The 13,465-nt window shown below is 54.6% G+C and overlaps 5 protein-coding genes across 5 annotated transcripts; 3 read left to right on the top strand and 2 right to left on the bottom strand.

Moving 5' to 3' along the window:
- Positions 1-37: 37 nt before the first annotated feature.
- Positions 38-1,543, bottom strand: mcsA (putative citrate synthase Cit1; the record flags this gene model as incomplete). The annotated part of the gene is made up of 3 exons (XM_043273610.1): positions 38-238; positions 290-1,438; positions 1,496-1,543. 3 exons carry the CDS (start codon positions 1,541-1,543, stop codon positions 38-40), a joined length of 1,398 nt encoding a protein of 465 aa, XP_043129545.1.
- A 1,155-nt stretch (positions 1,544-2,698) lies between these two features.
- Positions 2,699-6,098, top strand: Aspvir_002006 (putative mRNA-nucleus export ATPase (Elf1); the record flags this gene model as incomplete). Its single annotated transcript, XM_043273609.1, has 2 exons — positions 2,699-5,988; positions 6,041-6,098. 2 exons carry the CDS (start codon positions 2,699-2,701, stop codon positions 6,096-6,098), a joined length of 3,348 nt encoding a protein of 1,115 aa, XP_043129544.1.
- Positions 6,099-6,907: 809 nt separating this feature from the next.
- On the top strand, positions 6,908-10,178 carry Aspvir_002005 (beta-glucosidase; the record flags this gene model as incomplete). The annotated part of the gene is made up of 3 exons (XM_043273608.1): positions 6,908-7,471; positions 7,521-7,692; positions 7,738-10,178. 3 exons carry the CDS (start codon positions 6,908-6,910, stop codon positions 10,176-10,178), a joined length of 3,177 nt encoding a protein of 1,058 aa, XP_043129543.1.
- Positions 10,179-10,953: 775 nt separating this feature from the next.
- Aspvir_002004 (putative IgE-binding protein) lies at positions 10,954-11,612 on the top strand (the record flags this gene model as incomplete). The annotated part of the gene is made up of 2 exons (XM_043273607.1): positions 10,954-11,238; positions 11,289-11,612. The coding sequence occupies 2 exons, from the start codon at positions 10,954-10,956 to the stop codon at positions 11,610-11,612; spliced, it is 609 nt and encodes a 202-aa protein (XP_043129542.1).
- Positions 11,613-12,372: 760 nt separating this feature from the next.
- On the bottom strand, positions 12,373-12,855 carry Aspvir_002003 (uncharacterized protein; the record flags this gene model as incomplete). Its single annotated transcript, XM_043273606.1, has 3 exons — positions 12,373-12,427; positions 12,467-12,544; positions 12,608-12,855. 3 exons carry the CDS (start codon positions 12,853-12,855, stop codon positions 12,373-12,375), a joined length of 381 nt encoding a protein of 126 aa, XP_043129541.1.
- Between the last annotated feature and the right edge of the window lie 610 nt (positions 12,856-13,465).

Here is a 13,465-nt window from a genome sequence, read left to right as displayed (position 1 = left end):
AATACAATCGTCTCGGTCATACTTGAGCTTTGCTGTATCACTTCTTCAACCCCAGCAGGTTGATACTCTTCGGTCGCTCGATCGGTAGTCCCAAGGCCCGGTCCCAGATGAGCTGCACCAATGGTCCCAACGCACGGCTGACGCCAAAGGTGACGGTGTAGTATAGGGGCTGCTGGAAGCCGTAGTGGTAAAAGAGGACTCCGGAGGCGGCGTCGACGTTGGGGTGGGGGTTCTTCGTCTGCGTCATTTGTCAGTATCGCTAGTGAGAGTATCGTCAGGGGGAAGGTACCTTTCCGTGTTCAGTCAACACAGCAGGCGCAATCTCCGAGTTCTTCTTGACAAGCTGGAACACAGGATTGGCCAGGACATCCGGCCGGGTCGCGGCAAAGTCCATGAGCGCCTGGAAGCGCGGGTCGGGCTTGCGCAGGACGCCGTGGCCGTAGCCGGGGACCACGCGGCCCGACTTGAGCGTGTCCCACAGGTAAGTGCGCACGTCGTCGTCGGTGAACTTGGTGCCGATCTTGTCCTGCATGGCCAGGATCCAGCGCAGAACCTCCTGCGCGGCGAGCCCGTGCAGCGGACCTGCGAGACCCAGCAGACCCGCGCTGTAGCTGAGGAAGGGGTCGCTGAGCGCGCTGCCGACCAGGTGAGTGGCGTGTGCGGAGACGTTGCCTCCTTCGTGGTCGCCGTGGAGCGCCAGGTAGAGACGCAGCAGGTCGTGGAAGTCCTGGTTCTCCTTGCCGCCCTTGCCCAGGAGCTCGGCGAAGTTGTACGACCAGTCCTGGCTGGCGTCCAGGGCCTGCGTGCCGACCTGGTCCACCTCGTCCGGGCGGAAGACTAGCGCCGCGACTCGCGGGATCTTGGCCAGCAGCGAGATGCTGTCGTCAAACGTGGGCTCCCAGTAGTCGGCCTTGTTGAGGCCCTTTTCGTAGGCCGTGGCGAACTTGGACTCGGTGTTGAGGGCCGCCACGGCAATGGACAGCTGGGTCATGGGGTGCATGGATCGGGGGAAGGACTTGATCAGGTCCAGAATGTGCTGCGGCAGATGGGACTGCTCGGCCAGCTCGCGCGAGAACGCGCGGACTTGGTTGGTCGAGGGGACCTGGCCCGTCAGGAGCAACCAGAACATGGCCTCGGGGAGCATCTCGGTGCCCGAGGTGCCTTTGGGCAGTTCCTTTTGGCAGTCCTTGATGGTCTTGCCGTGGAAACGAATGCCCTCGTCGGGATCCAGCACTGACCCCTCCCAGAGCATGGACTTGAGACCGCGCATGCCACCAATGACGTTGCCGATCTTGACCTCGCCAATCACCTCATCGCTACGTTCCTTGACCTGCTTGAACAGCTCGCGTTTGGCGGGGATCACCGCCTTCAGAGCGGTCTTGAGATCTGGTTCGGCCGTCGAATATCTGCGGGTATTATTGAGAGCCAAGCGGGCTGTCTAAGCGTGAAAACACATGAGTCTTTGGATGCGACTGTTGACCAGGTTGATGCTCACCTGAGCCAGCTTGGATGCATGGCGTGTCGATCTCATTGTCATGGCCATTATGATGAGAGGATATCAAGGGATATTCTGAGTAAATGAGGCGGGGGACAATCAGAGAAGAGAGTAAAAGAAAAAGGCACGACGAAACAAGGAGGAAAAGAGCACCTCCGGTTGACCGCGGAGGTAGGCAGTGGACAGAAACCATGACGGCAGGGGGGAAGTCTGTCAAAACCGAGGCAAAACGCGGCTGCATGCGGAGTTGCGGTCGGCGGCAGCAGCGGACAAGACAATTGCCATTACTGGTGTTGCATGGCCGATGTTCGGTCCGGCGGTAGATTCAAGGGTATCAGGATGAAGGAATTGATCTTACGATAATTATGATAAAGATCTATTTACAAGATTTTCGATGGTTTTGTCCATTACCTTAGTTGTTGACATACAGAGGTCGGTATCACATGAGGGGTTCGGGCATTCGTGGGTCTGGGGTAGGAGTACACAATCACTTCATGTTTACTGACTCTACCACGTTCGAATCTATCCTGCGTAGGCTGCTAGAAGGAGGAACTATCAAGATTAAATAAAGACACAACCTGTAAAACCTTCCTACAACGTATGCTGTCAGGCAACATGATTAAGCATTCTGTACTGTTGCCATGACGCGGGGAGTCCCGATTAGGAAAGGCCAAGACCGGGGTATGCTGTGCCTGAGGCATCTAAGTCTCTGGCCAGGCACCAACTGTGCCACTCAGCCTCGTTGTGGCGTATAATCCCCCAGCCACACGCCACATGATCCCATGAGCAAATCATCGTCCGCATGTGCTGGCGGTGAGCTCTGATTGGCCATGCACCCCTGAATCGCCTCAGGCAAAAATTTTCGTCCGCTGGCACGAATTTTTTCTTGTTGATAAAGCGAGATAGTGGAGACCCCTCCATCATCCATCATCAGCCTTGAATTTTCAAGTCTGCTGTTTCTCTTCTTTGTTGCTTGTTTTCTTTCTTCTTCTCATATACCCTAGACCTTCTCTTTTTCTTAGACGAGCTGTCCTTGGGGGAAGGACGAATTTCATCCACCGGCTTACCATCTTATATACCCTCCCCTTAATCTTCGTGTTTCCCCGCCATCGCCTCGACGAAGATAATCTTGTCGGCCTGACATCGACAGAGAAGCTCACTTTTCTTTGACACTCTCCACTCTCCCCCTCAAGTTTCATGATAATGCCTCACTCCGAGATGTCCGCACCTATCGCCGTCTCGAAAACTCCCTCGGGAGTGCCTCCCACCGTCGAGGAGGTATCCTCGTTTACGAACACAATCTTTACGGCTGAGACTTCGCAACAGTCTCTTGAGGCTGCCTACGGCCTGACCAACCTCCTCATCCAGAGCGTCGGAGCGTTTGGTCTTCAAAGATACAACATCCTCCCTGAGATCAAAAAGGCTGCCACAGATAAGAAGAGCGGTGCCCGTCGTGAAAGCGCCATGCTGATCATCGGTGCCCTGTTCGAGCGCTTTCCACGCGAGCACCCCCTCAGCGAAGTCGTCTTCCTTCTTCAGGATGGCGGTGTCCTGAACCTTGCACTCGACGCTTTGGCTGACAAGGGCGCTGTCGTGCGCGATGCGGCCCAATACGCCATCGATGCGCTCTTCGATTGCTTGAAACCAGAATCGTTGGTCAACGCCCTCATCCCCGCCCTCTCGGCCTATCTCAACAAGAGCTCTGGTAAGTGGCAGGGGTTCGTCGGTGCCTATGCCCTGTTGGAAAAGATGGCCGTCAAGGCGCAGATTGGCACTGGAACCATGGACGAGGAGCGCCAGAAGGATCTTCTGCGCAGTGCCATGGGCAAGACTCTCAAGGAGCTGATTCCCCTGGTTGAGTCCGGGATGCACGACCTCAAGAACGAAGTGGCCAAGCAGGCCATCAAGACCATGACCGCGCTGACCACTTTGCTGGACAACGACGATGTCGCTCCTCGCATTCCTCTGCTTATCAAGACCATGGAGCAGCCTTCAGAACAGACTTTGCAGAACGCTATCCACGCCCTGTCTCAGACCACCTTCGTCGCCATCGTCACCTCGCCCGTCCTCGCCCTCTTGACCCCTCTGCTCGAACGTTCCCTGAACGCACCCACGACGCCCCAGGAGACCCTGCGCCGCACTGTGGTGGTTGTGGAGAACTTGACCAAATTGGTCCATGACCCGGCGGAAGCACGCACCTTCTTGCCCAAACTCAAGCCCGGTGTGCAGGCGGTCAAGGATCGCGCTTCGCTGCCTGAAGTCAGAGAACTTGCCACCCGCGCCATGAATGTCATCGACAAAGCTATGGGTGACAGCAGCCTGGCGGCCGGCTCCGTGGCGAAGACGACCGCTGAAGAGGTTCTCGCTGTGCTCGAGGCCAAGGTAAAGGAGAACGGTGGCCTTGCAGTGCCCAGTGAGCACGCCCTCTTCGAGCTCGGCAAGAGCTACATCGCTGAGATGGTGCGCGAGGATGTCAATGCCAGAATGCACGATCGCATTCTTGCCTGTGTTGGGCCTTATCTTCGTGGATTCCTCCAGGATGACAAGCACGAGGCTGTCGCTTCCTCCGTCCAGGAGCACTTCATCGAAGAAGACCACCGCAAGTTCGGCAAGCCCGTTCCTGACGACCCCAACGAGGTTGAGATTGTCAACGCCAACTTCTCCCTCGCTTACGGAGGAATGCTGCTGCTCTCTCACACGAACCTTCGCCTTCTCAAGGGTCACCGCTACGGTCTCTGTGGTCGGAACGGTGCCGGCAAGTCTACCCTCATGCGCAGTATTGCCAATGAGAAGCTAGAGGGATTCCCTCCTCAGGACGTTGTCCGTACCTGTTTCGTCGAGCACAATCAGGGTGAAGACGCGGATCTGAGCATCATCGAATATGTCTCCAAGGATCCCAAGATTGCCGAAGCCGGACAAGAGCACATTAGCCGTGTCCTCCTCGAATTCGGCTTTACCGATGGCCCCGAGGGAAGACAGAACCAGCGGGTTGGCTCCCTCTCCGGTGGTTGGAAAATGAAGCTGGCTTTGGCCCGTGCTATGCTCATGAAGGCCGATGTGTTGCTCCTGGACGAACCGACTAACCATCTGGATGTTGCCAATGTCAAGTGGCTGCAGGAGTATCTGAAGAAGCACACTGATATCACCAGTCTTATTGTCAGTCACGACTCGGGATTCTTGGACGAGGTCTGCACCGACATCTACCACTACGAGGGAAAGAAGCTGGTCCACTACAAGGGTAACCTGGCCGCTTTTGTCAAACAGAAGCCCGAAGCCAAGAGCTACTACACCCTGTCCTCCAGCATGGTGCAGTTCAAGTTCCCTGCCCCCGGTATCCTTTCTGGCATCAAGTCCAACACCCGTTCGATCCTTCGTATGACCAACTGCACTTATACCTACCCCGGCGCTAGCAAGCCGTCTCTGGTTGACGCTTCCCTCTCGCTGTCACTGTCGTCTCGAGTCGCCATCATTGGTGGCAACGGTGCTGGCAAGTCGACTTTCATCAAGATGTTGACGGGTGAGACGATCCCCCAGACCGGAAAAGTTGAGAAGCACCCCAACCTTCGTATCGGATACATCAAGCAGCACGCTCTGGAGCACGTTGAAATGCATCTCGAGAAGACTCCCAGCCAATACCTGCAGTGGCGTTATGCCAATGGAGACGACCGCGAAGTCTTCCTCAAGCAGACCCGTATTCTGACGGACCAGGACAAGGCCCAAATGGAGAAGCCGGTCGACCTTGGCGATGGCCGGGGCCCCCGCCGCATCGAAGCCATCATGGGTCGTCAGAAGTGGAAGAAGACCTTCCAGTACGAAATCAAATGGGTCGGCCTTCTTCCCAAGCACAACACCATGATCTCGCGTGAGACCCTGACCGAGCTTGGCTTCTTCAAGCTGGTCCAGGAGTTTGACGATCATGAAGCCTCCCGTGAGGGTCTCGGTTTCCGAGTCCTTGACCCCAAGACGATCTCGAAGCACTTTGAGGATATCGGTCTGGACCCCGAGATTGCCAACCACAACCAGATCTCCGGTCTCTCTGGTGGCCAAAAGGTCAAGGTCGTGTTGGCCGGTGCCATGTGGAACAACCCGCACTTGCTGGTGTTGGACGAGCCGACCAACTTCTTGGACCGTGACTCTCTTGGTGGTCTGGCAGTTGCCATCCGTGACTTCAAGGGAGGTGTCGTCATGATTTCCCACAACGAGGAGTTCGTGGGTGCCCTGTGCCCCGAGCAGTTGCACATCGCCGATGGTCGCATTGTCGCTCGGACCAACAACGCTGTGGCTCTCGACCGCTTCGAGGACAGCGCCGCCAGTTCGCCTCAGCCGGGCAGCACTGTCGCCAATTCGGCTGCGACGAGCGCCGCTCCGTCGGCTGTCAACTCTGGCGCTGAAGATCAAGGCGAACTGAAGTTCAAGGCCAGAAAGAAGAAGAAGATGACGCGTGCGCAGCTGAAGGAGCGCGAGGCGCGCCGTAGATTGCGTCACCTTGAATGGTATGTTCCTCCTTATCTTTTCACGTTCTGCAGACTTGCTAACTCTACATAGGTTGCAATCTCCCAAGGGTACTCCCAAGCCCCAAGACACCGACGACGAAGCTGAATAGATCTTTTGCTTTTTACTTCTAAAAGTGCATCTTTCTAATGCATATGAGCGTTATGATTCAACTTGGCATATCTTGCTATAGACGGTCTGGTGTATATGTTTTGAATAATACATTGTTAGTACATAGAGAACATGACTTCGATGCCTACGTTTCATCATCTGTTTTTATGTCTATATTCCATTAGTCGTACTTACTCTGGCGTTCATAGCTTCCACTGTAAGAAGCTTACAATTGGTGCCTTTGCTCACGGGTAACAACTATATAAACTTGTGCAAGTACCTGGCACTCGACCAATATATTCTTCTCTGAGCTGTCTAAAGTGCCTCATATAAAGCAACCAGTCTTCTCGTAATATTTAATCATGTCTCCTGGTTATTAACTTCATGAGAGCTCAGCAGTTCTTGGGCTGCAATAGGGGTTGAATATTGTTATTGTCATGCCAGATTAGGCGATCCGTCAACTTTACACAGCATTTCAGCATCTCAACATTTCAGCTATCTATTTCACGACAATCAAATCTCTCGCTCTATTTCTCCTGCATATCAAAAGCATGCCATTTGAAATCGAGTGAAAAAGATCGCCAGCAGTGCGTAATGCATCTCCAATACAGGAGATGCAGCTCCCCTCTGATTGGCTGATAGCTTCTCCCCGTTCCACCACGTCGGCTTCGTCATTTTATCCATCGACAGCAATTGCTCCTGTCATTTACTTGTCAATCCGCATCTTCCGTCTCTCTCTCTCTCTCTCTCTCTCTTTTCAGTCTGTAGAGACATCTCTCTAATCAAATGACATCCCTACCCTAACCCGGCATGGCTCCCCCGGATTCCACCCACGGCGGAAGCTTCAGGGACCACCTTAAAACCAGCTCAACATCCAAGGGCAAACAACGCTACGCTCCCCTCCACGAAGCCATCCCCGAGGAAATCTCCTCCTTTCGCTCTCCCTCCGAATTTGCCGATGCCGACACCGACTCGGACTCCGACCTCGAAAAGTCAGGCACCTACAAGCTCCGTCCTGTCGACCGCTACGGCTCCCACCATTCTTCCGCATTCATCCCCACCATCCGCGATGACGGCGGCGTTGAGACGTACCTCGATAGCATCACAGAAGCAGAGCTGGAGCTCCTCTCCGCGTCGAAACAGTATGATTTCGTCGACGACTCGGACGACCTCGACTCCGACGAGGAGGCCACACTCAGATACAAGTTGAAGGACAGGCTGAAGCGGCGGCGCGAGAGGCTCAGGGCGTGGACGCCGGTCAAGTATGCTCGGATCTGGTGGCGGACGCTGGTCGCTGTCATTGTTACGTTGGCGGTGGTGGTGTGGGGGTTTCTAAGTTTTGCAGTGTCGCATAGGCAGGAGCCGAAGGTTTGGGTGAGTGCTGTAGCATACTTTTTCCTGAGGCTGGGGGCTGATTGTCTAGCCGATGATACCGTCTGATTCGTGGTTTCCGTCGCCAAAGGGGGGGACGCTGAAGCATTGGGAGGAGAGTTATAAAAAGGCGCAGAGCTTGGTCCGGAATATGACGCTCATCGAAAAGGTCAACATCACGACTGGGATTGGCTGGCAGATGGGAATGTGTGTTGGAAACACTGGTACGTTGGTTGATTGTGACTGTGGAATTCATGCTGATTGCTCAGGCCCGGCGGATATTGTTAAATTCCCCTCGCTGTGCTTACAGGACGGCCCTCAAGGCTTACGCTTTGTTGACCATGTGTCTGCCTTTCCGGCGGGTATTACAACGGGATCTACGTGGAATCGAGAGCTCATGCGCGAGCGCGGCGTTGCCATGGGGCGAGAGGCTCGGTTGAAAGGGGTGAATGTCCTCCTGGGCCCGTCGATGGGTCCCTTGGGAATGATGCCTGCGGGAGGGCGCAACTGGGAAGGATTCGGCTCTGACCCTGTGCTTCAAGGTGTGGCTGCGGCGGAAACCATCCGGGGTATTCAGAGCAATGGGGTCATGGCGACGGCGAAGCATTTCGTGATGAATGAGCAGGAGCATTTCCGGCAGCCCTTTGAGTGGGGGATTCCGACTGCTTTATCATCCAATGTGGGCGATCGTGCACTGCACGAAATCTTTGCGTGGCCCTTTGCCGAGAGTATTCGAGCCGACGTGGCTAGCGTGATGTGCTCTTATCAAATGGTGAACAACAGCCACGCCTGCGAAAATAGCAAACTTTTGAACGGGATCCTCAAGGATGAACTGGGGTTTCAAGGGTTTGTGCAGTCCGACTGGCTGGCCCAGCGGTCTGGCATTAACAGCGCCGTTGGTGGCCTCGACATGAGCATGCCGGGAGACGGTCTGCATTGGGTGGACGGCAAGTCCCTCTGGGGTAGTGAACTGACAAGAGCGGTGCTCAACACATCTGTTCCTGTGGAGCGACTCAACGACATGGTCACGCGAATTGTGGCTGCGTGGTATCATTTGGGGCAAGATAACTGGGAACGTCCGCCGCCCGAGGGCAACGGCGGCCCTAACTTTTCGTCTTGGACCAACGACGAGGTTGGGTGGCTGCATACGGGAAGCAACGACGAGTCCTATGCTGTGGTGAACCAATACGTTGACGTCCAGGGCACCGGGCCAGAGGCGCATAGCATCATTGCGAGAAAGGTTGCGGCGGAAGGGACAGTGCTGCTGAAGAACGTAGATCACACACTTCCACTGTCGCGCAACGCCTCGAGTCCATCCGGAGGCATTCTGCGCGTTGGTATCTATGGTGACGACGCCGGACCGGCCTCGGGGCCAAATGCTTGCCCTGACCGGGGATGCAACCAGGGCACCCTGGCTACCGGCTGGGGCAGTGGAACCGTGGAGTTCCCGTATCTTGTCAGCCCTATTGAGGCGTTGGAAACTGCATGGTCGACGGAAATAGAGAGCACCGAGCACCTGCGCAACGCCGTCATCCCAGCGGACGCGGCTGACAAAGATCTGTGCCTGGTTTTTGTGAATGCAGACTCAGGAGAGGGGTACATTTCCGCAGGCGGAATTCACGGCGACCGAAACGATCTCTTTCTGCAGAAAGGAGGCGATACCCTGGTCCACAGCGTGGCGAGCAACTGCGGTGGCGGACAGGGAAAGACAGTAGTTGTCATTCACGCGGTCGGTCCGGTCGTGATGGAGTCGTGGATCGATCTTCCCGGCGTGCACGCCGTCCTGCTGGCCAACCTGCCCGGACAGGAGAGCGGGAATGCATTGATGGACGTGCTGTTCGGCGACGTGGATGCAAGTGGACGATTGCCATACACAATTGGGAAGAGCCTGGAGGACTATGGGCCTGGCGCGCAGGTGTTATACGAGCCAAATGCACCGGTGCCCCAGGTGGACTTTTTGGACGCTCTGTACGTCGATTACCGGCATTTTGACCGTTATAACATCACGCCGCGCTTCGAATTCGGGTTCGGCTTGTCCTATACCACGATTGAACTGTCGGATCTCAGCGTCAGCCCGGTGCAGAAAAAATCGCGGTCTCCACCCCCGCGGCCTGCAGACGCCGTGGCTCCACCAGTGTACGATACCAGCCTTCCGGATCCTGCATCGGCGTTATTCCCAGCTGGTTTCCAGCCAATCTTCAAGTACATCTATCCCTATCTTCCAAGTCTTGATGGAGCGGCACCGCGCAACTATTCATTCTACCCCAAGGGTTACAACGAGACACAAAATCCATCGCCGGCCGGAGGCGGAGCAGGTGGCCATCCCGCGCTATACGAGGCGATGGTACGTGTAAAGGTCCAGGTGAGCAATACTGGAGATCGCAAGGGGCAGGAGGTGGTTCAGGTCTATGTATCCTTTCCGCCCGATGTGACCGAGGAGGGCGACTGGGTGGAGGTGGACTCCGACGTAGAGAAGCCCGGGGAGAAGCAGAGGGAGCGGGTGAAAATCGAGTTTCCTGAGCGGGTCCTGCGGAACTTCACCAAGGTCGAGCTGGAGCCTAGTGAGCGACGCGAGGTGCAGATGACGCTCAGTCGGAAGGATCTGAGCTACTGGAGCACGCGCGAGCAGAACTGGGTGATGCCGGAGGGCAAATTCCAGATCTGGGTGGGACGCAGTTCTCGCGATCTGCCATTGATGGGGGTGTATTGAGTTTGCCTTGTTGTATGTATAGACTAATTCTTGTACATAGATGTGGGACATAATAATAGATCAAGCAATGCCACAGCAGGCAGCATCCGACAAATATAGAATGTGTTCCAAGGAATCAGGCCGCCTCTTGTCATCATGAGCACGCAAAGTGGATCTGTGGCTGCGCCGAATCTTCCAGCTCGAGGTGAGTTTTCGGCAGCACAAGGCTGTGGACTGGACCCTGAGGGGCTATTACTGACCCTTGGCCAATGACAGGAGCAGCAGAACGTGAAGCTATTCCATTTGACCAGAACGGTACTCAACCCGAGACACGGAGTGGAGCAACCGTCGATCATCGGCATCATCGGCCATTCATTGCTGGATCAATTTTTCTTCTCCGTACGGCATCCCTGCCAAAGAAGTGCCGTGTAAGAGAATGAGCAAGGGTGCGGCAACGACGTAGCATGATCGGCTGCCCCTCTGTTTCAAGGGTATTAACCGTCGGAGCCACCGGTAGAAATCCAGACGGAGACCGACCCGGGATCGTCAGGGCCAAGTGGAGATGGGCGCTCGACATGCCGCATAGGGCAAGGCTTTTGTCTCTCGTGAAAGAAATAGATAAGAGATGATAAAAATGGAGGGTTGCTGATCAGATCTGGTTTTTTCGTCGGTTAGTGCTGGCAGATCAGGTATATAAACCTCTCCCTCTCCATATCTGATCCATCAACCCCATCTCACTATTACTGTGTAGCTACTCTACAAATACTTCTACAAGTACATCTACAACTGCAGAAAAATGAAGATCCCAGCTCTTTTCTCGCTCCTCACCCTGGCCTCTGCCGTCAGCATCCCCGTCCGCAACAATGGCCACAGCCACAGCTACAGCAGCAGCAACGGCACCAGCAAATTCTCCGTCATGTCCGCTCGCTCCGGCTCGCCCGTCCACTTGCTCCCCCTGAACGCTGCTCACGGCAACTTCTGGCTCGGCGAGTCCCCCTCCACATTCTGCCCTGAATCCGTCGAGAAAGTCGGCGGCTGTCCCCCAGGCACAACCACCCGGTTCGCCAGCGAGACTGCCCTGGTACGTCCCTCCCTATGCTCACTTGTCCTAAAACATACTGACAAACCCAGGACGTCGCCGTCCCCGGCGGCCAGCGCATCTACGTCGACCCCCGCGGTGCCCTGCGCTTCACCACCCCTCACTCGGCCTACATTCCCCCCGGCTCCTCCACTGGTCCGTTCGTCTACGCCGCCGGCGCGCCGTTCGGACACTTCGCGTACAAGGGCCAGGGCGCCAGCGGGTTCGTCGCTTGTCCCAAGAGCAATGGCACCGCCACGCACTGGCAGGTGTATGCGGCTGTTGCGAACGTTACGGGCGGCGCGGAATGTCTTGGTTTTGATGCTCTGGCGGTGCCTTCGAATGATACTCGGGCTGCCGCTTGGGAGTATATTTAAATTCGTGGTGCTTGACATGAGTGGACTGAATTGGTGTATACTAGACTAGGATAGTTTGTCCCCAGGTGGGAAAGCAAGAGGGCCTAACTGGTGGTGGTCGTTGGAATAAAGTCAACTTCGACTGGACTACTCTGACCGTTGCTCCTGTCGACATATGAAAGAGTTGCGAAGTCTCGTCCTGTCTTTGTAAGCGTAGACCTAATGCTCCTAAAGCCATTGCCTGCCCAATGTAGTAGGTAGACGGCAATGCATCTTGTATCTTAGTATATCCCTTATCTCGCTGGACTACTATATTATTATACCTTAGTTAAGCTAATACCTATGGCTGCACACTCTGTATATAGGTATACCGAGATCATCATCTTCTTTCAAGGTGCCCGCTCATTACCAATGAATGATGACCGGAGCTTCCAACGACTCAAGCGGTATTTATCAGCTCGCTTCATTACGTTCTGGGAATATAGACATCTTCGACAGAAAATAAGAAGAGGAGGAGGTCTCTGTGGTATCTTGGCAGCTACAACGTACTAGGTTGCAACATTATCTTTCATCAATTAGGGTTCTGCATTGCAACGCCGGTGGAAGTTTTCCTCACCGGGTATTCCATATCTTCTCTACATCTACGAGCCTACATATTGATCAGTAATGGGAATATTCTGTCGAAAATCTCAGCTCATTGTCGTAACCCAAACGTATCGATAGCATTCAAGCAAGTCAAACAAAACCAAACCAACCAGCATGCAAAAGCAAGGAAACCTACCTATCGGTCAATCTCCCAATCCTCCTCACCCTCATCCTCATCCTCCTCAACCGACCTGCAATCTAGTCAGCAACCACAGTCAAGACCTACCTACCGAAACCCAAGCGCAGGCTTATACCCAACCTGCCCATCACTCGTATACATATACGACTCAATCCGTCTCTGCATATCACTAACAGCCACACCCATCAGCACCTGCACATCCAAAACATCAGCACTGCAATCAAAATCATACCAGATGCCACCGGCAAAGGTGCGGTCCCAGGCCGGCGCGAGGGTGGCCTGGCCGCGGGCGACGCTCTCGATCATGGCGCCGAGGAGGGAGTAGGCGCTCTGGAAGTGGCCGGTTACGGGGCAGAAGACCCACCAGGTGCGTTGGCCCGGGAGGTTGGGTCTGTACCCTGTTTCGTAGGTCGAACAGTCGTCGACGGGGATGAGGCGGGGGGCGGAGGGGTCGTGGTAGTTTGTGGGTTGTTGGGACATTTTCCTTTGGTCTTGTCCTTACCCTTGTGCTTGATTGAGGAAGTAGAAGTGTTGAGGAAATTCAAGAGGTTGCAACTAAAGTTGTGGTTGTGGATTTCGAACAGACAGAGCAAGAGAAGAGAGAAGAGCAAGGTATCCAAAGGATGATGGTGATGAAGAAAGTCCATCTTGAGCAGATTTCTCTCGAAATTTATATCCATCGCGAGCAGAGAAATGAGACACAATCCGTTCATATCAGACATTTCATCACTCGATACATCCCGAACAAGACGGCGATGTCTTGTAGAGAGACATCAAGACTTGAAAGGACGAAGGCGGATGTCCTAGACTCGGACTAAGAGAATCGGGGACACGAGAATGGCATGGGTAGAGAAACTGCGCGAAGAGATGTCTTACGAACGGATTGACCGAGACATCGTGTCAAGGCATTGTCTTTGAGTCGATTTTGCGGCAATGGAACAGCCCGAGATGCAGGACAAAGAAAACAATCGATGAAAAGACAGAATCAAGACATGCACAATGGCATTGTGATACAAAGAATCTCGACTGGTGACTATGTTGAGGATGACAATGGTCAATTACTTGTCCATTGTCTTGGAATCATTACAAG

The sequence above is a fragment of the Aspergillus viridinutans genome (genome assembly GCF_018404265.1).
Source record: "Aspergillus viridinutans IFM 47045 DNA, scaffold_10, whole genome shotgun sequence".
In the NCBI taxonomy this organism is placed as follows: Eukaryota; Fungi; Ascomycota; class Eurotiomycetes; order Eurotiales; family Aspergillaceae; genus Aspergillus; species Aspergillus viridinutans.
Note: the sequence above shows the minus strand (reverse complement) of the source record. Positions and strands in the feature narration are given on the sequence as shown.